This window comes from Erythrolamprus reginae, chromosome Z, assembly GCF_031021105.1.
Source record: "Erythrolamprus reginae isolate rEryReg1 chromosome Z, rEryReg1.hap1, whole genome shotgun sequence".
NCBI lineage: Eukaryota > Metazoa > Chordata > Lepidosauria > Squamata > Dipsadidae > Erythrolamprus > Erythrolamprus reginae.
Genome location: NC_091963.1, coordinates 139,576,364 through 139,599,487, shown reverse-complemented (window position 1 = coordinate 139,599,487; position 23,124 = coordinate 139,576,364). Strand labels below are relative to the sequence as shown.

The following is a 23,124-nucleotide window of genomic DNA, read 5'->3' as shown; positions in this document are numbered from 1 at the left end:
AGTATGGACCTTAGGGGTAGTTGGTTCTAAAGAGCCGGGGCCGCCACAGAGAAGGCCATCCCACTGTAACCATCATAAATATGAGTCAGTGGCTAAGCGTTTGAATTTTGATCATGTGACCATGATCAAATGCTGCAGTGTCCGTGAATGTAAAACATATTCATAAGTCACTTTTTTCAGTGCTGTTGTAGCTCCGAGTCTTTGGAGAAGGGCACCATACAAATCTAATGAATTGAACTGAATTTGGACAGTCACTAAACGAACTGTTGTAAGTCAAGGACTAAATGAATATTCAAGTCTTTCCGTTCTCCCTCCCTCCCACTTCCCAAACTACTAATATTTCTCTGTGCATGACTATTTTGATTATACTGGAACCTATACTAGAAATCCGGTGAGAATGCAGCATTGCAGGCCTACTCTGCCCATTGCCTGGAGTTCGATCCTAAGAGGCTCAAGGTTGACTGCGCCTTCCATCCTTCCGAGGTCAGTAAAATAAGGACCAAGATTGTTGGGAGACAATATGCTGACACTGCTGACACTTAGAGAGGGCTGTAAAGCACTATGAAGCGGGGATGAGCTGCCAGGCTTTTCTGCAGTTTAGAGAATCCCACTCCTGACTGGCCCCAAATGCTCTGCCCCACCTTTCCCCTCCCAAGAGTCCCCACGTGGTCCGTTTGGATGCAGGCAAGTGCAGGGTGTGCAAGGAGGCTCAGGGAGGGCAAATACCCGGCCTACCAGAAGTTCAAGAAGGCTGAAAACAAGCCCGTTTCCAGCCTCCAGAGTGCATCTGGATCCTGGGGAGGTGGTTTTTGCCCTCCTGAAGGCTCAAGGAAAGCCTCCGGAGCCCGGGGAGGGGAACAATGCCCCCTCCTCCCCATGGTGCTGGAGGCCGACTAGGCCCATGATGGCAAACCTATGGCACGCGTGCCACAGGTGGCACATGGAGCCATATCAGAGGGCACGTGAGGTGTTGCCCTATGTCAGCTCCAGCATCCCAGCATGCACTATAGCCAGCTGATTTTCGGCCTTGCAGAAGGCCATTTTGCCCTCCAGAGGAAGGCAAGGCATCCCAGAGTGTAAAAGCCCACCCAACCAGCAAACCAGAAGTTCAGAAAAATGGACTTCCAGTTTGCTCACTGTGCTGTTTTTCACACTCCGGGGCTTCAGGAAGCTTCCCTGATGGCTCCGGGGTGCAAAAAACAGCACCACGAGCAATCCAGAAGTCCATTTTTCCAAACATCCAGTTCACCCGTTTGGCCATTTTTTCACCGTCCTAAACTTCAGTGAGGCCTGTATGCATCTACAGGGGATGAGGGGAGATTGTGCACGTGCATAAGGGCAGCATGGGGTGTGGGCCTGTGTGTGGGAGGGAATGGGTGTGGGCACGGGTGCACATGCTAGCACATGCACATCTCCCCTTTTGGCATGCAAACCAAAAAAGGTTCACCATCACTGAACTAGGCCATACCCACCATGGCCACGCCCATGCAAGCAACCAGGCAGAGAACTCCTTGCTTAAAAATTTTTATGTAGACTTATAAAGCCCACCCTTTGTAAATCTATACAGTGATACCTCGTCTTACAAACACCTCGTCATACAAACTTTTCGAGATACAAACCCGGGGTTTAAGATTTTTTTGCCTCTTCTTACAAACTATTTTCACCTTACAAACCCACTGCCGCCACTGGGATGCCCCGCCTCCAGACTTCCGTTGCCAGCCAAGCACCCGTTTTTGTGCTGCTGGGATTCCCGAGGCTCCCCTCCATGGGAAACCCCACCTCTGGACTTCCGTGTTTTTGTGATGCTGCAGGGAAATCCCAGCAGGGAAATCCCAGCAGTGCAAAAACGAGTGCTTCGCTGGCAACGGAAGTTCGGAGGTGGGGTTTCCCAGCAAGGGGAGCCTCAGTGAAATCACAGCATCGCAAAAACACAGAGGTCCGGAGGTGGTGTTTCGAGGACTTCGGTGTTTTTGCAATGCTGCGATTTCACTGATGCTCCCTTCGCTGGGAAACCCCACCTTCAGACTTCTGTTGCCAGCGAAGTGCTCATTTTTGCGATGCTGGGATTCCCCTGCAGCATCACAAAAACACGGAAGTTCGGAGGTGGGGTTTCCTATGGAGGGAAACCTCAGGGGAATCCCAGCAGCGCAAAAAAAGGGCGCTTCGGCTGGCAAAAGGGGTGAATTTTGGGCTTGCACGCATTCAATGCTTTTCCATTGATTCCTATGGGAAACATTGTTTCATCTTACAAACTTTTCACCTTTAGAACCTCATCCCAGAACCAATTAAGTTTGTAAGACAAGGTATCACTGTATTCTAATGCTATTGCTATATACTAAGCTTTCATATCTCCATATCTTGTTCCAAGTTCTCCAGATCTCCCCACTGCCTCAGCCTTCCCTTTCCTCACCAAGAAAACGGTCTTTCCTTGGCCAGGTTCACCGCTCACAACATAAAGCTTGCCACCATGCATCTGAGCTGCTGTGGTATTCAGAAGCTTCGTCCGGGCACAAAATCTCCTTTGCTGTGATTCCTGGAAAGATTCTTGCATGGTGTTTTCTTCTTCTTCCTTCGAGTCTGTTGAGAGTTCAGATTCACCTGTCTAAATTGAGAGATGAGAGAAATAAAACACAGATTATTTCTAAATAAACTTTATTTTTTGGTGGCAAGAATTTTTTTTTATTTTTCACTCCAATCACATATGCAAATTAACATACCATCAATCTTGAAATACATTACAATAATTATTTCTTTTAACTTTCTTTTAAGAAGCAATTTAAAAATTGCATTAGTTAAGAGCATTTTAAAAATATACATAAGAAATTTGAGTAATTATTCTTTCCAGATGTCAATTGCATTGGAGGCAGCATTGGATGGATCATGAATACCAAAGCTAAATAAAGCTTTCTTGACAAGCTCGGGGATAGCAGAGGTTTGAAAGAGTTTGCAGCTACAGCAGATCATAATTCATTCCATAAGCTTGGTTGCAAACTGATCTGGTTGTGATCCGAACCTAATTTTGGAAATTTGATGCTTACAAAAAAAAAAATTGTGTGGAAGGGGAAACAGGCGGCAAAAAAGAAATTGCGGTTTTTTTGTTTGGAATCTGATTTTGTCGTGGTCAGAAGCGTTTGTAACCAGATGGCCTACTACTGCATGAGAAGTATTTATTCTTCTTTGACCTTGGTTGTTTTCTTGTAGTGCTGATAAATAATACAGTGCAGTTCAGTTCAACTGCTTGAAAATTCATTGAATTTGGTACTCAACGCGTTTTGATGTTTAGCCCCAGTACTTGTTTGTTTGGTACTCAACCTGCATGCTGGAACTTGTCGGTGTTGTTTACCACATGAGTAGCTACCTTTTCCAGTCGAAACAGATGCTGGCACATTAGTCACACAGTAACTCTTGCCTTGGGTACATCTCCTTGAAGTTTAATTTTAGCTTCTGTGTTCATTTTATGCATTTTTGCCTTTTCCCCTCTCATCAATAACAGGAAAGTGAAGCTTTTAGTTTATTTATTTCATTTTATGAATGAAATAATGGGTGGAAATTAATGGAGGGAAACTAATCAAGGAAAGAAGCAACTTAGAACTAAGGAGAAATTTCCTGACAGAACAATTAATCCGTGGAATGACTTGCCTCCAGAAGTTGTAATGCTCCAACACTGGAAGTTTTAAAGAAGAGATTGGATAACTATTTGTCTGAATTAGTATAGAGTTTCCTGCCCAGGCATGGGATTGGATTAGAAGACCTCCAAGGTCCCTTCCATCTCTGATTATTACTATTATTATTATTATTATTATTATTATTATTATTATTATTATTATTATTATTATGTCAGTACAACACAGCAAACGAGATCACTATGCTGGATTTCGTATTTCATCACCAGTCGGGCGCTTCCCAAGCACCTAGGACTGTGTGATGTAGCGGCAAATTATGTTTGCCGATCCCAGTAAAGCGGCCTTTTGCTATTGACAGATGGAGATTTTGTCAATTCCAATGGTTTTCAAATGTCCGCTGAGATCCTTTGGTACTGCGCCCAGCGTGCCAAGTACCACTGGGACCACTTTCACTGGCTTATGCCACAGTCGTTGCAGCTCGATTTTTAGATCTTCGTATTTCACTAATTTCTCTAGCTGCTTCTCCTCAATTCTGCTGTCTCCTGGGATTGCGATATTGATGATCCATACTTTTTTTCTCCATGATCATAATGTCTGGTGTGTTATGCTTCAGAATTCGGTCAGTCTGAAGTCGGAAGTCCCACAGTAGTTTTGCTTACTCATTTTCGACCACTTTTTCGGGCTTATGATCCCACCAGTTCTTTGCCACTGGTAAATGGTAGTTCCGGCACAAGTTCCAGTGGATCATCTGTGCCACAGCATCATGTCTATGCTTGTAGTCAGTCTGTGCGATCTTTTTGCAGCAGCTGAGTATGTGATTGATTATTTCATCTGTTTCTTCTTCTTCTTCTTCTTCTTCTTCTTATTATTATTATTATTATTATTATTATTATTATCATTACTATTATTACTATTATTACTATTGCTATTACTATTATTATTATTATTATTATTATTATTATTATTATTATTATTATTATTATTACTGGATTTGTACATTGTTTATTATTGTTGTGAGCTGCCCCGAGTTTATTATTACTATTACTATTACTATTAATATTACTTTTATTATCATAATCATCATCATCATCAGTATTAGTAGTAGAAGAGTGCTATTATTACTATTATTGCTATTATTATTATCTAGGTATGTATTAATTTTTAGGTTTATTTCCCAGATAGCGATACATAGCTGTTATCTTTTTTTTTATCTCATTGTGGTTCCTGGAACCAATTAACAACAAGTACTGAGGTACCACCGTAATGAAATGTTTGCAAGAAGACAACCAAGCTCGGAGACCACCAAGGAAACCTTATTTCAGCCCTGAACTATAAATATTTTCCTTTATTAGTAAAAATAATAGTAGATACCTCAATGTAGTGGTGCTGGAGGCATTTCCACACATCCTGCAAGACTCTGTGGCCAAAATTTTCAAGTCCCCTCACAAAAGGCTGGTCTTGGGCAACTCCACCCCACTGACAGGCATAGCTACGAAAAAAGGTCAGGTTAGAACATATTACAGGTAGCCTTCAACTTACAACCATTCATTTAGTGACCATTAAAAGTTACAACGGCACTGAAAAAAGGAACGTATAACCATTTTTCACATGTACAATCATTGCAACACGGTTACAACCTATAGTCATGCAATCAAAATTCAGAGGCTTTGCACCTGGCATGTATCTGTAACGATTGCAGGAGCCCTGTTGTGAGCGCTCCTTGTCCACCTCTGGTAATATCAGATTCTGAGGAGGATGAGCCCCTCTGGATACCCTGGGCCAGTGGGGTTGCCAGCTGATACAGAGAGTGAGAGAGAATGTGACCTGGATGAACCTGAGGAACCACCAGAGGGGGCTGATATAACAATGGGGGAGTGGTCCTAGTCAGAGGAGGAAGAAGACATTAGAGTGGATAATCCACTCTTAGATGCTAAATACAGGAGGTTACTGAGGAGGCAACAGAACTTGTATGGTAAAAGGAAATAAGCTTGCAGCTTTACCTTGATGCCACTCCCAGGAAGTATAAAAGCAAATGATTTCAGGAAATTCAGTGTGGGTTTTCAACATTGCTTCATGGATGCTGTGTTAGAGTTGGGGTGCTTGAAAATGCCCTCCCGAAACCTGATTTCTGCCTTGCTAAGAACTCTTTGCCAGACACTGCATGACTGTTAGAAACTGGTGAGCTGACTTTTCTCTTCTATGCTGCATTCCCTTTCTTATCTCGTTGAAATGTCAATTAGGCCGAAGCTGGAGCCTTTCCCAGAACCTAATCTGATAACTTCAGCAGAGAAAAAAATACTCCATGAACATTTTAACCAACTGCCTTCTGCTTAATGCTGAGTTTTCCAATAAAAAGTGTGATTTAAAGCTTAAAATAATGAAGTTTTAGTCAGTGGTTTCACTACGAAAGCCCAGGATCAGAACAAGCCCAGGTCCTTTCGCAACCTTCTGACAAGCAAGGTTAATAACCATGTTATTAAATTAACATCTGCACCAATTGGCTTAACAAAATGTGGCAAGAAAAGTTGTAACATGGGACAAAACTCCCTTAACTGCAGTGGTGAAATCCACTTACCAGCTTCATGCATGCTTTTTCACCCTCTGTGCATGCGCAGAAGGCTTTGCATATGCACACAGGGTTAAAAAAAGAGAGATGTCCGGGCAGGTGGGCAGAGCCTCGTGCTGCCCCCATTACTGGCTCTCCGAATCACCAGCAGCTGCTGCTACTGGTACGCCTGAACCAGGCTGAAAAAAGTAGCATTTCACCTCTGCTTAACTGTCTCACTTAGCAACAGAAATGCTGGGCTCAGTTGTGGTCATTAATTTGAGGACCGCCTATATGTTCTCCCTTTTACTCCGCAGCTTTCACATTACACAATTATCACTTCCTTTACCTGCTAAAGGCGGCCAGGCTTCCATGTTTCCTGAGATATTCCTTCAAATCAGTCATGCGTTGGGCAGCTTCTTCCGATTCAGCTCCAAAATCTTTCTTCCATGCTTCTGGTACGGAACTGGAGAGAGAGAGAGAGAGAGAGAGAAAGAAAGAAAGAAAGAAAGAAAGAAAGACTGCTCAAAATGTATGATTAAGACAATTCACCTTCTGTGAGAATTGCTCTTGGGGTTAAAAATCAGCATTGGAAAGTATAGAAAAGAACTGGAGGCAACATTATCAATCTGGTGCAGTAGTTAGAACGCAGCATTGCAGGCAAAACTCTGCCCACAACCTGGAGTTCAATCCTAACAGGACTTCCATTCTTCCAAGGTCCCTAAACTGAGGACCCAAATTGTTGGGGGCAACAGGCTGACTCTGTAAAACGCACAGAGCACTATAAACTTGCAATGAAATTTCATTTTAATGTACGCCAATTAATGTACATTTAAAGTTACAATAAAAGTTTATTGTAATTTTAAATGGACATTAATTGGCATATATTAAAATGAAATTTCATTGCATACAGCTCTGAAGGGGTCACTGCTTCCAATATATACAAAAGATGGAGGGAGGGAGGGAGGGGAGAGGAGAGGGGAGGGGAGGGGAGGAGAGGAAAGAAGGAAGAGGAAGGAAGGAAGGAAGAGGAAGGAAGGAAGAGGAAGGAAGGAAGGAAGGAAGGAAGAGGAAGGAAGGAAGGAAGGAAGGAAGGAAGGAAGGAAGGAAGGAAGGAAGGAAGGAAGGAAGAAGAGAGAAAGAGATCGTGTGGCTTCTAATGCTTACAAATATATCCTATTTATTAAGTACATGGATTATATTTAAGTAACAATAGCAATAAGATTTATATACTCTGCTCCCTCGGGCAGTTTATAAGATCAGTATATTGCCCCACCAATCTGGGTCCTCATTTTATCATCCCTGGAAGGCTGACTCAACCTGGAGCCCCATCAAAATCAAACTCCAGGCTGCGGGCAGAGCTAGCCTGTAGTACTGCATTTTAACCACTTTGTCACTAGGGAAACTAGTAAGTGGAAAGAGGCTGGTAGGATCTGCAAATTAGTTGAGAAAAACATTTACCCAAGAAAGTCAGGCTCTCGTAGGTAGAAGAACGCCCTAGATTCTGCTGTGGGATCATAGCTACCCTTCAGGAATTGAACAGCTTCCAGTTCGGTGATGGAGCAGCCTGATGGATATGATTTCACCTGCAGAGAGAATATTCAAACAGTAGCTCTGATTCTGAGAATCATCTCAACAGTTGTTTTGCCTTTGGTCACATTTAGCTCTGATTAAGACTTGATTTCTTTAATTTTCTGCCTTTCCTGTCAATACTAATTAAGCCCACGAATTAGCCCACAGTATTGTCTATATATTTATACATGCAATATAGCTATAGTATTATTAGCTTTCTCATCTTCTCTACTACCTCCTCTCATTGTTATCATTATCATTATTATCATTATTATCATTATTATCATTATTATCATTATTATTATTACGGTTTTTGCATGTATATAAAGTGTTCTGTCCTTTCCTGTCTTGTCCTACCCACTACTCTTCTCTACCCTACCCTCTACTCTACCCTACCCTATCCTACCCTCTACTTGATCCTATACTCTACCCTACTCTACTCTACTCTACCCTCTATTCTACTCTACCCCACACTCTACTATACTATATTCTATCCTATAGTCTATTCTACTCTTCCCTTCCCTACATCTACTCTATCCTACACTCTACCCTACACTCTATCCTACCCTACCCTACCCTACCCTACTCTACTCTACTCTGCAATCTATCTTACTCTACTCTACCCTATCCTACACTCTACTTTACTCTACCCTACTCTATTCTAATCTGCTTCTAGGTTATTTTCTATGGACCTTGTCCTAACAATTGTTGGGACCATTAAAGTCCACCAGACCTGTCTGCTGATTAAAAAAAACAATATGCAAATCTCTGCCAATGTGAATCCCACCCCCCTACAACAGGCAAGTCCTAAATCACAACCTTCACCACAACCTTCACCAATTGATGCCTATTTTTTGTTCCTTAGGGAAAGGAAGTTTTCATTTAGCACCTGCTCTGAGCAGTGTTCCTCAACCTCAGCAAATTTCAAATGTGTAGACTTCAGCTCCCAGAATTCCCATCCATCTTAAAGCCATTGAGGTAGAGAAACACTGTTCTGGACCATCAACAGCCCAGATCCTGGCTGAGGAATTCTGGGAGTTGAAGTCCACACATCTTAATTTCTGAGATTGAGAAGCACTGTCCTGGATCATCAACAGTCCAAATGTTGGCTGGGGAATTCTGGGAATTGAAGTCCATGCATCTTGCTAAGGTTAGGAAACACTCTTAAGCAGTGTTCCCTCTAATTTTTTTGGGGGGGGAGCGGAAGAGTACAGTGTCTGAGCGGCAGTCCCTTCGGGACTGGGCGGCACAGAAATAATAAATAAATAAATAAACAAACAAACAAATAAATAAAAAACCCACCCTGTTTTGCCTCAGAGAATTTCAAAATAAAATATTGTACTGTGTGTCTATAACAGTGAGCTCATAATAGGACAACTCTATCAATATCAAAATGCCACTTAAATAGTTGAGCTAGTTTCAAACTAGATTTAGATTTTCTTTCTCTCTTCCTTACTCCCATTCTTTTTCTTTCTCTTTTCCTTCCTCTCTTTTTTCTATCTGTTTCTCTCTCTTCCTCTCTTCCTCTCTCTCTCCTTCCCTCTCACTCTTTCCCTCTCGGCTTCTGGGCAGGTTTGGAAAACTCTGAGTTGATGATGATTTTTAAGTGAGCGATTGCTCACTGCTCAGCTTAGAGGGAACTATGCTCTTATGGATCATCAACCTCCCAAAGTTCACATCAATGTCATCTCTCACCCATTCATACTGTGGCTCCTCCGGCAAGGAAATCTCTTTCGGGACATGGCCGTAGCGCTCCCCAAGGATTCCAATGAAGAGGTCGCTCCGGGAGACTTCGGACAGACACAATTCCACCTGCCTAAAGAAAGAGACCTTGGTGACTCTCTTCTCTCATTCCTCAGTTTTGCTTCAATCCCCTGCCCTTCCTAGATGCTGTTATGAGTGCTCCTCGTCCAACCCTCATAATCATTCTACTGATGAATTGTCAGGAAATACAATCTGATATAAATGGGTGGGCTGATAGTTGGATAGCTTAAAATGTTGGATAATCCAGAGGGTCTAAGCAAAGCCTTGAAATCACTATGAATTGCAACCATATTGAAGGGTTTTAAAAAATTATTTTTTATTGATTGTAAAAAAGAAAGAAAGAAACAAACATAACACGTAGGACATAACAAAACACTAAATGAGCATTTCCAAAGTGTGAACTGTAGGTGGTACACATCACAAAGGTAAAAACTTAATGCTGTGACTATAAAAAGTGATTTTCGTGAATATATCAAGTTATTATATAGTAATTTATCACTAAATAGGGATAACATGCATAAGTTAAGATTAACACAATTTGCATTTTCATTCTTATTTTGCTTATATTTGAAACTTATATAGTCAAATTTAAACTCCATAGAATTGTAATGATACTGAAAAATACTCGAAGAGTTAACTGGTGAAATTAGCAGTTGTTTGTTCGGCAAGAGCTGGCAGGGTTAACAGAAATGGGTTACAGTTTTAAAAATCGCTCTAATGGAAAGTGCAGGGGCTTTTGTATTTATGGGGTTCACAATGTAATAAACTCTATCTGACATGGTAACAAGTCTCCTGCCAAACGAACCAACCAATCAGGAGGCTCTGTGCAGATTTTGAACTCTGGAACCTTCTTCATGAATATTTAACAGATACCATCCGAAGATCTTTACTATTGATTTGTCAACTATATTGTTGACCACTGCAGAAAAAACAATTGCTGCCAACCTGCCTTCCATTGAGGACCTGTATACTGCACGAGTCAAAAAGAGGGCGGGGAAAATATTTACTGACCCCTCACATCCTGGACACAAATTGTTTCAACTCCTACCCTCAAAACGTCGCTACAGAGCACTGCACACCAAGACAACTAGACACAAGAACAGTTTTTTTCCGAACGCCATCACTCTACTAAACAAATAATTCCCTCAACACTGTCAGACCTTCTACCAAATCTGCACTTCTATTCTACTAGTTTTTCTCATCATTCCTTTCACCCATTTCCTCCCATGTTGACTGTATGACTGTAACTTGTTGCTTATATCTTGAGATTTTTATTAATATTGCTTCTTCATTGCTTATTTGACCCCTATGACAATCATTAAGTGTTGTACCACATGATTCTTGACAAATGTATATTTTATTTTATGTACGCTGAGAGCATATGCACCAAGACAAATTCCTTGTGTGTCCAATCACACTTGGCCAATAAAAATCCTATTCTATTCTATTCTAAATTGCGACTTTAAAGATTTAGTTAAAGAAAAGCCTTTAAAGTCACTATGAATTGCAACCGTATTGAAGTTTTATTGCAAGTTTCTACTCCATTGATACAAAGACCTTCTTCCTTTTCATTACAATGTTTGGGGTTCTGCGCACCACCTTCCCCATCATGGCTGCCATGTTTTTGGGGGGGGGGGTATCTGGGGATGCAGAAATGCCTACAGCCATGCCCCCAAGCAGCATCAGATAATCCAGAATGTCGGATGACCGAAGGACGGATAATTGAGATTCTACTGTACTGTTAGACATCTGTCTTCAACATGGATACCGATTTACTACCCCACCCTCTTCCTTCCCCATAAGCACCCCACATACTTGTTCCTCTGGCTCTCGAGCTCCGTGATTCCCCAGCGCAAATCAATCTCCTGGATTGCTAGGCAGAACTTGGCTGCTCGTGCGCGAAGCTCGGGAAAAATGGAACGAATAAGCAGGTCACGTTCACCATGCATGTCCCGGAAAGTAGAGGAGACGAAAATCCTCACAGAGCGCCACCTGCACGAAAACGGGAGTCAATACTTTACTAGATAAATGGTCAAAGCAATGGAAACTGCAGTGTAATGTTTCCAAATGTAAAATAATGCACTTGGGGAAAAAGGAATCCTCAATCTGAGTATTGCATTGGCAGTTCTGTGTTAGCAAAAACTTCAGAAGAGAAGGATTTAGGGGTAGTGATTTCTGACCGTCTCAAAATGAGTGAGCAGTGTGGTCGGGCAGTAGGAAAAGAAAGTAGGATGCTTGGCTGCATAGCTAGAGGTATAACAAGCAGGAAGAGGGAGATTGTGATCCCCTTATATAGAGCGCTGGTGAGACCACATTTGGAATACTGTGTTCAGTTCTGGAGACCTCACCTACAAAAAGATATTAACAAAATTGAACGGGTCCAAAGACGGGCTACAAGAATGGTGGAAGGTCTTAAGCATAAAACGTATCAAGAAAGACTTAATGAACTCAATCTGTATAGCCTGGAGGACAGAAGGAAAAGGGGGGTCTTGATCAAAATATTTAAATATGTTAAAGGGTTAAATAAGGTTCAGGAGGGAAGTGTTTTTAATAGGAAAGTGAACACAAGAACAAGGGGACACAATCTGAAGTTAGTTGGGGGAAAGATCAAAAGCAACGTGAGAAAATATTATTTTACTGAAAGAGTAGTAGATCCTTGAAACAAACTTCCAGTAGACATGGTTGATAAATCCACAGTAACTGAATTTAAACATGCCTGGGATAAACATATATCCATTGTAAGATAAAATACAGGAAATAGTATAAGGGCAGACTAGATGGACCATGAGGTCTTTTTCTGCTGTCAGTCTTCTATGTTTCTATGTTTCTAATACGCAATTCTCCATTCAGAGTAACTCATGGCCTTTCTCATAACTTCCCCTTTAAAACTACCTGCTCTGGGGCACAGGTATCAAGGACACAATTCCAGGTTCCTGCTGAGCTGTCTCTATTTTCCGTTGCTTGGGCAAGCCGTGATTCTCGTCAACTTTGCTAACATGTTCCAAGAACCGGGAACTTCCACATTCAGATATAAACCTGCCAAAGTAAGAAACATCTTTTAAAATCTAGAATTTCCCAACAGACAGCAAAACATACAGACACCCATCAGCTACCAAAATTTCTGCTTTCATTTCAAGTGCTATTTTAAACAACCACTAGCCATTAAAGCTCATTTTGTGCCCTGGTGGCGCAGTGGTTAGAATGCAAATATGGCAGGCTACACTGGCCAAAAGGCATGCTAATTAGACAGAATTACAGTGAAAACATGGAAAATAAGCCTAAACACAGATAGAGAAAGTTCTTGAGGTGTGACCACTTGTTTAGCAACCATGCAAAGTTAGAATGGCGCTGAAGGAATGGTACTTATGACCAATCTTCACAAGAATCCTAGTGCCACAGTGGTTAGAATGTAGTATTGCAGGCTAACTCTGCTCACAGCCTGGAGCTCGATCCCGATAGGCTTAAGGTTGATTCAGCTTCCCATCCTCCTGAGGTGGGTAAAATGGGGACCCAGATATTTGGGGGTAATATGCTGACTCTAAGTAAACCACTGTGGTATACAAGACCAAGTGTTATTGCTGCTACATAAACTCTCTTCAGTCTTTCCCATAGTGGGAAAGTAATTCTGTAATCCTCTGAGAGCAACCCCAGAACAAAACACAATCATTCATACACCAAGCAAACCATCCACATTTATTTCTATCCACTTGTTTAGCTCCCAAGCTTACCTGAACATTTGCTCATTGAAACCATAGATGACTACATCCTTCCTTGATTTAAATGTTCTTTTCTTCCTAAAGATGGAAGGCAAAAAAAATATCTCGTTAATTGCACAACACACTGCTACTTCAGAATTATCTTTAGCTAGACAACCTGTGCCCCTGTTGAGTTATTTTAGAGATATTCCTTACCTAAACAGAAAAACAAAAGAACCGGAGGAAGACAAAAAATAAAAGCATTGGGAGCTATTTCTGACTTCCCAATGACTTTCTCTATAGAAAACTAGCAAGAGGTGTTGAAAAGAACAACCACATGTCTGTGGCCGACTATGATAATGTAGCATCATTGAATCAGTCACAACTTTGCCAAATTTTAATCCCATGAGCACTTGGATTTTTTAAAAAATTTATAATAACAACAACAACAACAACAACAGAGTTGGGAGAGACCTTGGAGGTTTTCTTGTCCAACTCCCTGCTTATGCTGGAAACCCTACACTACATCAGAGAGATGGTTATCCAACATCTTCTTAAAAACTTCCAGTATTGGAGCATTCACAACTTCTGGAGGCAAGCTGTTCCACTGATTAACTTTTCTACTTATCAGGAACTTTATCCTTAGTTCTAAGTTACTCCTCTCGTTTAGTTTCCACACATTGTTTCTTGTCCTTCCCTCAGGTATAGGTAAACTCCTTCATCTTTGTGGCAACCCCTGAGATATTGGAACACTGCTATCATGCCTCCACTAGTCCTTCTTTTCATTAAATTAGCCATGCCCAGTTCCTGCAACCGTTCTTCATGTTTTATCCTCCAGTCCCCTAATCATCTTTATTGCTCTTCTCTGCATTTTTTCTAATGTTTCAACATTCTTTTTGCATTGTGGCGACCAAAATTGAATGCAGTATTTTTCACCAGCTTTACATCCATACGTATATCGTAATATCAACAACAATATATCATAAACTAATATCCTAAATTTGTAATATTTATGCTTTATCTCTCATCTGTTTTCCTTCTATATTTCATGTTACTCCCCCCTCTCTTACCTATATCTCTCCCACCGCTCTCCCCTTACTTCCTACTTCCTCTTCCTCCTTATCTTTCCCTGAGTACATCTAATGTTAATTTGTTATGCATTTGACAGACGAGCATTCCAATACCCTACATTTATTCCAATATCAGTGCTATTCTTAAACTAACATCTTCTCTTTTTCTATATAGTGATACCTCGTCTTACAAATTTAATTGGTTCCGGGACGAGGTTTGTAAGGTGAAAAGTTTGTAAGACGAAACAATGTTTCCCATAGGAATCAATGAAAAGCGATTAATGCGTGCAAGCCCAAAACTCACCCCTTTTGCCAGACGAAGTGCCTGTTTTTGCACTGCTGGGATTCCCCTGAGGCTCCCCTCCATGGGAAACCTCACCTCCGGACTTCCGTGTTTTTGTGATGCTGCAGGGAAATCCCAGCAGGGGCATCCCAGCAGCGCAAAAATGGGTGCTTCGCAGGCAATGGAAGTCCGGAGGTGAGGTTTCCAGTGAGGGGAGCCTCAGCAAAATTGCAGCATCGCAAATACACGGAAGTCCTCGAAACCCCACCTCCAGACTTCTGTGTTTTTGTGATGCTGCGATTTCGCTGAGGCTCTCCTTGCTGAAAACCCCACCTCTGGACTTCCGTTGCCAGCGAAGCGCCCGTTTTTGTGCTGCTGGGATTCCCCTGCAGCATTGCAAAAACACGGAAGTCCAGAGGTGGTGTTTCCCATGGAGGGGAGCCTCAGGGGAATCCCAGCAGCGCAAAAACAGGCACTTCGCTGGCAACAGAAGTCTGGAGGCGGGGCATCCCAGTGGCGGCGGCTTGGGTTTGTAAGGTGAAAAAAGTTTGGAAGAAGAGACAAAAAAATCTTAAACCCCAGGTTTGAATCTCAAAAAGTTTGTATGGCAGAGGATGGCTTAAATCCATTAAATCCATTGAAAATTTTAAATCCATTGAAAATTCATAAAATTCTTCAACAGTGCTACTGTACTCTATTACAGAAACTGGTAGTTCCAGCTGAGAAACATTAGAGAATGACTGTGTAATGCAAAGGGTGGGGTTTAAAAGTCCAAATACTTGTTAAATACATAAAAAAATATTTTTCCTCTACTTCACAGAATTTCGTTTTTCACATGGGTTCAAAAATTGTAGCCCCAGGGTGCACTTGCTTATCCCAGGTGGAGGTTATAAGCAAACAACCATACATGAAAGTTTTAGTAATAAATGGACTTCAGCCACTTAGGGTGAAGTGCTTCAGAAAGGGTACATCAAAAGGAATAAAAACAAATAAACAGTCTAAGGCTGGACCCGTTCTCCTTCCTTACCCTGTCTCAGCACAGATATTGATGAAAAAGCAATCTGGAGAAACATGATGGCGATAGAGCTGGAGACAAGAATCCTTAAGTTCTTCAACGTCATTACTTAGCAAGACGATCCTATCCACCTGGAGTTGGGAAAAGCGAGAGCTCTGTAACAATGCAGGGAGTCATAGAAACATAGAAGATTGACAGCAGAAAAAGACCTCATGGTCCGTCTAGTCTGCCCTTATACTATTTTCCTGTATTTTATCTTAGGATGTATGTTTATCCCAGGCATGTTTACATTCAGTTACTGTGGATTTATCAACTACCTCTGCTGGAAGTTTGTTCCAAGCATCTACTACTCTTTCAGTAAAAATAATATTTTATTGAATCATCACACTAACTTGCACTCGTTAAAACTCCAAGTGAGTAGAGAAACTGGATGTTTTAAATCCGTCCATTCCCCGCTATTTTGTCAGAGGTGAAGAAACCTCTTGTATGAGAAGCGAAACGTCTTCAAAAGAAAAAACAACAAGACAGTCTAGTTACCTCCTGAAAAAAAGCACCTTTGCGATTTGGATGACTGAGAATCTTTACAGACTTTTAAGCTATACAATTTGGGGTGAATATCCTTTGAGTGGTGTGGAATAGGAACGGATTTCCAGAGGAAAAATTGCAGGCTACAAGAACCAGGATCACTACTCACTGCTTCAACAACCTTCTAAAACAGGGGTGCCAAGCTCATGGCATCACATGCTGGCCATGCCCACACCTAGTTTAGTGAAGGGGGGGAAATGATACACCACATGGCAATCATGATGATGGGAATTTGACACCCCTGCTCTAAAAGGATGCAAATGACCAGCTTTTCTGCAAGGAATACAAATCCTTCTATTCCTCACTATCTTGTCAGAGCTTAAGAAGCTTCTTGGATGAGAATGATGGAAGCAGCTGCAAAAAAGGCAAACACAATCCTGGGATGCATCAAGAGGAGTATAGAATCTCGCTCATGTGAAGTAATTATTCCTTTCTATAGTACTTTGGTACCACCACACTTGGAATACTGTGTTCAGTTCTGGGGGGGCCAATTTAGAGCAAGTTCAAAGGAGAGTTACAAGGACGGTGAGTGATCTGGAAACCATGTCCTATGAGGAACGGTTAAAGGATCGAGGGATGTTTAGTCTGCAAAGGAGAAGACTGAGAGCAGACTTGATAGCTGTTTACAAATATCTGAAGGGCTGTCACAGAGCAGAGGGATCAGCATTGTTCTCATTAGCACGTGAAGGACTAGAAATAATGGAATGAAACTGCAAGGGAGTAGATTTAGATTAGATATCAGAAAAAACTTTCTAACAATAAGGGGGATAAACCAGTGGAACAGTTTGCCACTGGAGGTCTTTAAACAGAGACTGGACAGTCATCTTTCTGGGATGGTTTAACGAATCCTGCATTGAGCTGGGGGTTGGACCCGATGACCCTGGAGGTCCCTTCAACTCTATGATTCTATGATTCTATGAGAAGCAAAACATCTTCAAAAGCAAAAACAATAAAGTCCAGTTGCCTTCTGAAAAAAAGCACATTTGGATAAAACTCCAAAGCAATTGCTCATGTTTGTAAAGGTCCTTTTTGCAACTTTCCCCCCCCCTTTTGCTTTAAGTGAAGAGCTTGACAGCCTTCAATTCTGTACAGCCAGCAAGCTGCACTCATCATGTTTTTCCCAACCCAAACCTGTGTACAGTTGCTGAGCTATAACTCCCATCAGCACCCTGTTGATGGGATTGTAGGAAGTTGCAACCAATGTCGAAGGTTGTTACAAAAGCCAACAAATTCTAAACCTGTTTTTTCGACGGGCCCAAGAAACTGCAAAGACTTTGCTTTCTTTTGCTGTGTGCAGAATCAAGGCTACCATCATTTAGAAAAGACAAACAATTCTTTTGATGAGATCCAATGAAGTGGTCACTCAGGACCTAAGTTGTATCTAGTTTACAACCAATGCCATGCACTAAACTTCATTAAGAGGGACTAAGGTCCTCTAAAAATATTAAGGCAGAGAAGCTCTGATCCTTTCGCTGTGGATACCTGTTTAGAGGCATTGTCATTCATTAACCTGATGGGTTTTATTTGTCCTTTTATCCAGACTATTGTTCTAATTCAGTGCTTCTTAATTATTTTCTGTTACCACCCCCACCCCCCAATTAGGAAGAAGTAAACTTTTTGTGCGCCCCGCCCACAACTCTCCACTGGGACGATTGTTTGCAATTTTCAGCACACTTTCACTGAAAAAGCTCAAGCGGCTTATCAGCGTGATTGGGGTGTACTGTGTTTAAGTGACACCTTAATTTATTTGGCTTCATGTTGTCGGCTGCTAACGTTTTTAGACACAGTAAACATATCAGTCTTTCCTCGTCTCCCACCATAGTCACAGTGAAGCCAAGCGCTACATAGGCTTCGTCATATTTCCTCATCTTAGCTTTCGGGAGACTTACATTTGTCTCATTATCTTCGTCTCTCTCCTCCTTTCTTTTCATCCTTGTTAAATATTTTTTCCAGGATGTCTTTTAAGGGTTTGTTATCTGCACTTCATATCTCCTGCTGTGTTCTGTGTGCTATTGTTCAGTGCAAAAAAACCCTACTTCCTGAGGCAAAAAAAAAGCATGTTCCTCGGAGTCATACGCTCCCCCTGGCATTGCTCCATGCGCCCCCCATGGGGGCCCACCCCACTATTTGAGAAGCAATGTATCTAACTTTCCTACATTTTTATTGTGGATTTACATGTTCCCACCTTGCCTCAAAATCAAGAGACTGTGAGAAGCAGATATTTCTGAGAATATGTGAGAACTTTCACATTTATAGGTTCTAACATATCTCAAGACCTAAAATGGTCACCTAACATAAAAAAACATCATCAAAAAGGGACAACAAAGAATGTTCTTTCTGTGCCAACTCAGCAAGCTCAAACTACCCAACTACAGAGGAATCATTGAGTCTGTCATCTGCACCTCTATAACTGTCTGGTTTTGTTCTGCAACCCAACAAGACCAACACAGACTTCAGAGGATAATCAGAACTGCAGAAAAAACAATTGCTGCCAATCTGCCTTCCATCGAGGACATGTACACTGCATGAATCAAAAAGAGGGCCATGAAAATATTTACTGAACCCTCGCATCCTGGATATAAACTGTTTCAACTCCTACCCTCAAAACATCGCTACAGAGCACTGCACACCAAGACAACTAGACACAAGAACAGTTTTTCCCGAACACCATCACTCTACTAAACAAATAATTCAACACTGTCAAACTACAGTATTTACTAAGTCTGTTTACTATTACTACTAGTTTTTTCTCATCATTCCTATCACCCATCTCCTCCAACTTATGACTGTATGACTGTAACTTGTTGCTTGTATCCTTAAGATTTATATTAATATTGATTGTTTCTTGGTTGCTTATTTGAACCCTATGACAATCATTAAGTGCTCTACCTCATGATTCTCGACAAATGCATCTTTTCTTTTATGTACACTGAGAGCACATGCACATGTCCTTGTGTCCAATCACACTTGGCCAATAAAGAATTCTGCTGCTGAACAAAGCTCTGCATTGACGACAGGAAATGCCTCCGGCCATTAAACACTCTAGTAGCTCTGTTCAGTTGCCCAGACTCTATGCCGCAAGGGATTATGGGGTCGTTAAATGATGATGACTTACATGTTCCCCGCCGAGTCAAGAAATCAGTGATGACGCTCCATGCAAGCCAGTCCTCACTATAGTAAACTGTATTGTGCTGGAAGAAGAAGCATTGGACATGTCAGGCACTCCTGGATCCATTATTGTAAATGTGCCAGACACAAAGAATCAGGACCATTCATGAATATAGACTTATATACCGCTCCATAGTGTGTTACAACACAGTTCCTCAATGTCTCTGGCTCTACAGACCATTTGGGGGAGGGGAAGAGAGAATGGTTCTATGAAAGCCACCATCAAGTTCAGGCATGCATGCAGCTCCATTTGCGCAAGCGACATGCATGCATGCCCACTGCTCAAGCAAAGGGAGAGCATGCACACCTGCTTACCCTCTTCTTGTGCAAGTGAGGATGCACATGAGCATGTACACACTCACTGTCCCGGTTGCAATCCCCTCAAGGCCCACTAGTGGGCTGCAGCCCAAAGATTGTGGACTGCTGTTTTACAGTACAGTGGTACCTCTACTTACAAACTTAATTCATTCCGTGACCAGGTTCTTAAGTAGAAACGTTTGTAAGAAGAAGCCATTTTTCCCATTTTTCCCATAGGAAATGTAAAAGCAAATAATGCGTGTGATTGGGGAAACCACAGGGAGGGTGGAGGCCCTGTTTCCTCCCAGGAGATTCCTAGAGAGGCCCCACAGAGGCTTCTCCCTGCCTTTTCCAGTTACAATTTCGGTGGCTTGGGTTCGTAAGTGGAAAATGGCTCGTGAGAAGAGGCAAAAAAAATCTTGAACACCCGGTTCTTATCTAGTGTAGACGTTCGTAGGTAGAGGTACCACTTTACTTTCTGAGCAGTTTACAAGATCAGCACATTGCCCAAAACAATCTGCATCTTATGTGAAATTGGATTGAAATAAGCACAAAATTACCAGAGTAGGAGTAGTAAAGATATGAATTAACCCAGATGACAAAAAATAGTTAACATGTTTTTTAAGGAAATGTCAAATAGTAGCTTTAATGTATACCAAAGGATAAAAGATAAATGATAAGATATACTGTTAAAGATATTGCATGAGAAGAGAGGGGACACCAAGACAAATAGAACTTAGTAATATAATTATCAGTCTCTTTAATATAAAATTTTAAAGAATTTGAAGTCACTCAAGGGACGGTCAAGAGGGAGAGAGAGGAAGTAGTCTTAGAGAAGGTAGCAGGAGGGGGTAAAAAGAAAAAAAAAGGTAGGGTGGAGAGAGGGGAAGGAAGATAAAGAGGTGGGATAGTGACAGTAGGAGGGGAGTGAGAAAGATAAAACTGAATACAGACTGATAATTTATTAATAATACAGGGGTGTCATTAAAGATAAAAATAAAAGATGAGGTAAGACATATGTAATTATGAATGCTCTTGAGAAATATGTAAGGTATCTGCATTGATATTTGTATGAATATGATGTGAAAAATAAAATAAACTTTTAAAAAACAATCTGCGTCCTCATTTTACTAACCTCAGAAAGTTGGAAGGTTGAGTCAACTTGGAGCTAGTTAGGATCAAACTCTTGGCTAGAGGCAGTCAGCCTGAAGTAGTAAATTCTAACCACTGCGCCACTAGCACTAATATTTATTTCATTTTAATATATTTTTTTTGCAGCATAAATGCCAATAGATTACAGCATAAATGATTTATTGGGGCCTACGCACAAGAATTTGGACAACTAACTGTCGGCATTAAATTGGTGCTAGATAGGGTTGAATGGAAGTCAAGAAGGACTTGGATCCCTTGTGACAATGTAAGGATTTTAAACTGGTGACATACTGTATTTTACTCCACTATTCCTTGGCTCTGCCTGTTTCCTCCTACAAAACGGAACTCTTCTGTGGATTCACTATTTATTTATTAATTGGATTTGTATGCTGGTACTGGGCCCAGAGTAATCTATATCATCTCATGTCTCTTCCTATTTTCTTATATAAAGGGCAGAAATGTATTATTATTGTTGTTGTTGTTGTTGTTATTATTATTATTATTATTATTATTAAAACTTGTATGCCGCCCCTCTCCGGAGACCCGGGGCGGCTCACAACATACAATACAAAACAATATATGTACAAATCTAATAATTAAAATTATGACTAAAATCCCATTATCTTAAAAACAATCAACATTTCACAATCATATCCACACATAACATTTATCCCTCTTTCTCCCATTATTTTTGTAATTTTCATTATGCAAAGTTATATACCCTTCACAAAAAAATTCCTTTGGGGAGGTGGGAAATGCTTTGCAAAGCACAGAACAAAACTGAAGGAAAAGGTTGGAGAAATTAAAGTCCTAGATTTAAATATGCCAACCCCGGTCATTAAATTTCTCTGCGACAGAGATGATGATGATTATTATTATTGTTGTTGTTGTTGTTGTTGTTTGTTGTTGTTTTGTTGTTGTTATCATCATCATCATCATCATCATCATCATCATCATCATCATTATACATATTTATCTGGATAAAAGCGAAAGATAGTGAAGTCTAAAGTCAAATCCTTGCCCTGAGCTATATCTCTCTCAATTCCAGGTCTTACCGTTGCCTGTAAGGTTTCTACATCCTTCAGCACAGAACCGGTCATGGGAATAGCCCCCACAATTTCTGAGAAGTTGCAAAGGAAAACCTTAGCCTCTTCACAGACCGAATATAACATGGAGCTCAGCAACATGGCCAAGTCTTGCACCTAGAGAGAGAGAGGAAAAAAGTGACGTTAAGAGAGGTACACAAGGAATTATAGGTAGTCCTCCTCAGTTTACCATCTTTGTTTAATGACAATTATTTGTCTGTTTGATTGATTTGTTTGATTGATTTGTTTGATTGATTTGTTTGATTGATTTGTTTGATTGATTTGTTTGATTGATTTGTTTGATTGATTTGTTTGATTGATTGGATTGATTGGATTGATTGGATTGATTGGATTGATTGGATTGATAAGCCTCCCTTCTTGCAGAGTCAGGGCGGCTTACAAGAATAAAATATAAACAAAGATAAAATAATACAACAATTAAAAAGTTAAGATTTTTTTTTAAAAAACTCTGTATGAAACCAATCAGTCATCCCTCATTCACACCACCGGCTGGAGCAAAGACTATATAGTTCACGGCCCCAGGAATGCCAGCATGGATGTGTTTTTAACGCCTTTCGGATGGTTAGGAGAATGAGGGTGGTACGAGTCTCTGGGGGGAGTTGGTTCCAGAGGACTGGGGCCACAACAGAGAAGGCTCTTCCCTGAGGACCCGTCAGTCGACATTGTTTGGCCAACGGGACCTGGAGAAGGCCAACTCTGTGCGACCTAACCGGTCGTTGGGATGTGTGAGGCAGAAGACAGTCCCATAAATAATCTGGTCCAATGTCATGTAGGGCTTTACATTACAGCAGCACTGAATAAAAGTGACGTATGATTGGTTTCCATATTTATGATAGCTGCAGCATTTCCCTGTGATCAAAATTCAGGCACTGGTCAACTGGTACATATTTATAATGGTTGCACTGTCCCAGGGTCATCTATTCACTATTTGTAATCTTCCAAGATGGCTTCTGACAAGCAAATTCAATGGAGGTAACCAGATTCGCTTAATGACTGTGTGATTCATTTAACAACCATTTAACTGGCCATATTTATTATAAATGCAAATATAGATAGCCATCAACTTACAACATTACTTGTAGTGACTGTTTGAAGTTACAGCAGCACTGAAAAGAGTGACATGTGGCCATTTGAACTGGGTGGCATAGTGGTTAGAGCGCAGCACTACAGGCTACTTCAACTAACTGCCAGCTGTAGTTCAGCAGTTCAAATCTCACCCCCGGCTCAAGGTTGACTCAGCCTTCCATCC

General features: G+C 41.2%; 1 protein-coding gene across 1 annotated transcript in view; it reads right to left on the bottom strand.

Moving 5' to 3' along the window:
- Nucleotides 1-23,124, bottom strand: part of TEP1 (telomerase associated protein 1) — a 108,160-nt gene that overhangs the window by 45,666 nt on the left and 39,370 nt on the right. Inside the window, exons 17-28 of the mRNA XM_070726808.1 lie at nt 21,825-21,971; nt 19,279-19,343; nt 18,328-18,337; nt 15,580-15,698; nt 13,233-13,298; nt 12,397-12,540; nt 11,320-11,496; nt 9,436-9,556; nt 7,630-7,754; nt 6,518-6,634; nt 4,995-5,112; nt 2,411-2,602 (exon numbers count right to left, since the gene is read on the bottom strand). Of these exons, the coding sequence (XP_070582909.1) occupies nt 2,411-2,602; nt 4,995-5,112; nt 6,518-6,634; nt 7,630-7,754; nt 9,436-9,556; nt 11,320-11,496; nt 12,397-12,540; nt 13,233-13,298; nt 15,580-15,698; nt 18,328-18,337; nt 19,279-19,343; nt 21,825-21,971 (1,401 nt within the window). The remainder of the gene's footprint in view (nt 1-2,410; nt 2,603-4,994; nt 5,113-6,517; nt 6,635-7,629; nt 7,755-9,435; nt 9,557-11,319; nt 11,497-12,396; nt 12,541-13,232; nt 13,299-15,579; nt 15,699-18,327; nt 18,338-19,278; nt 19,344-21,824; nt 21,972-23,124) is intronic.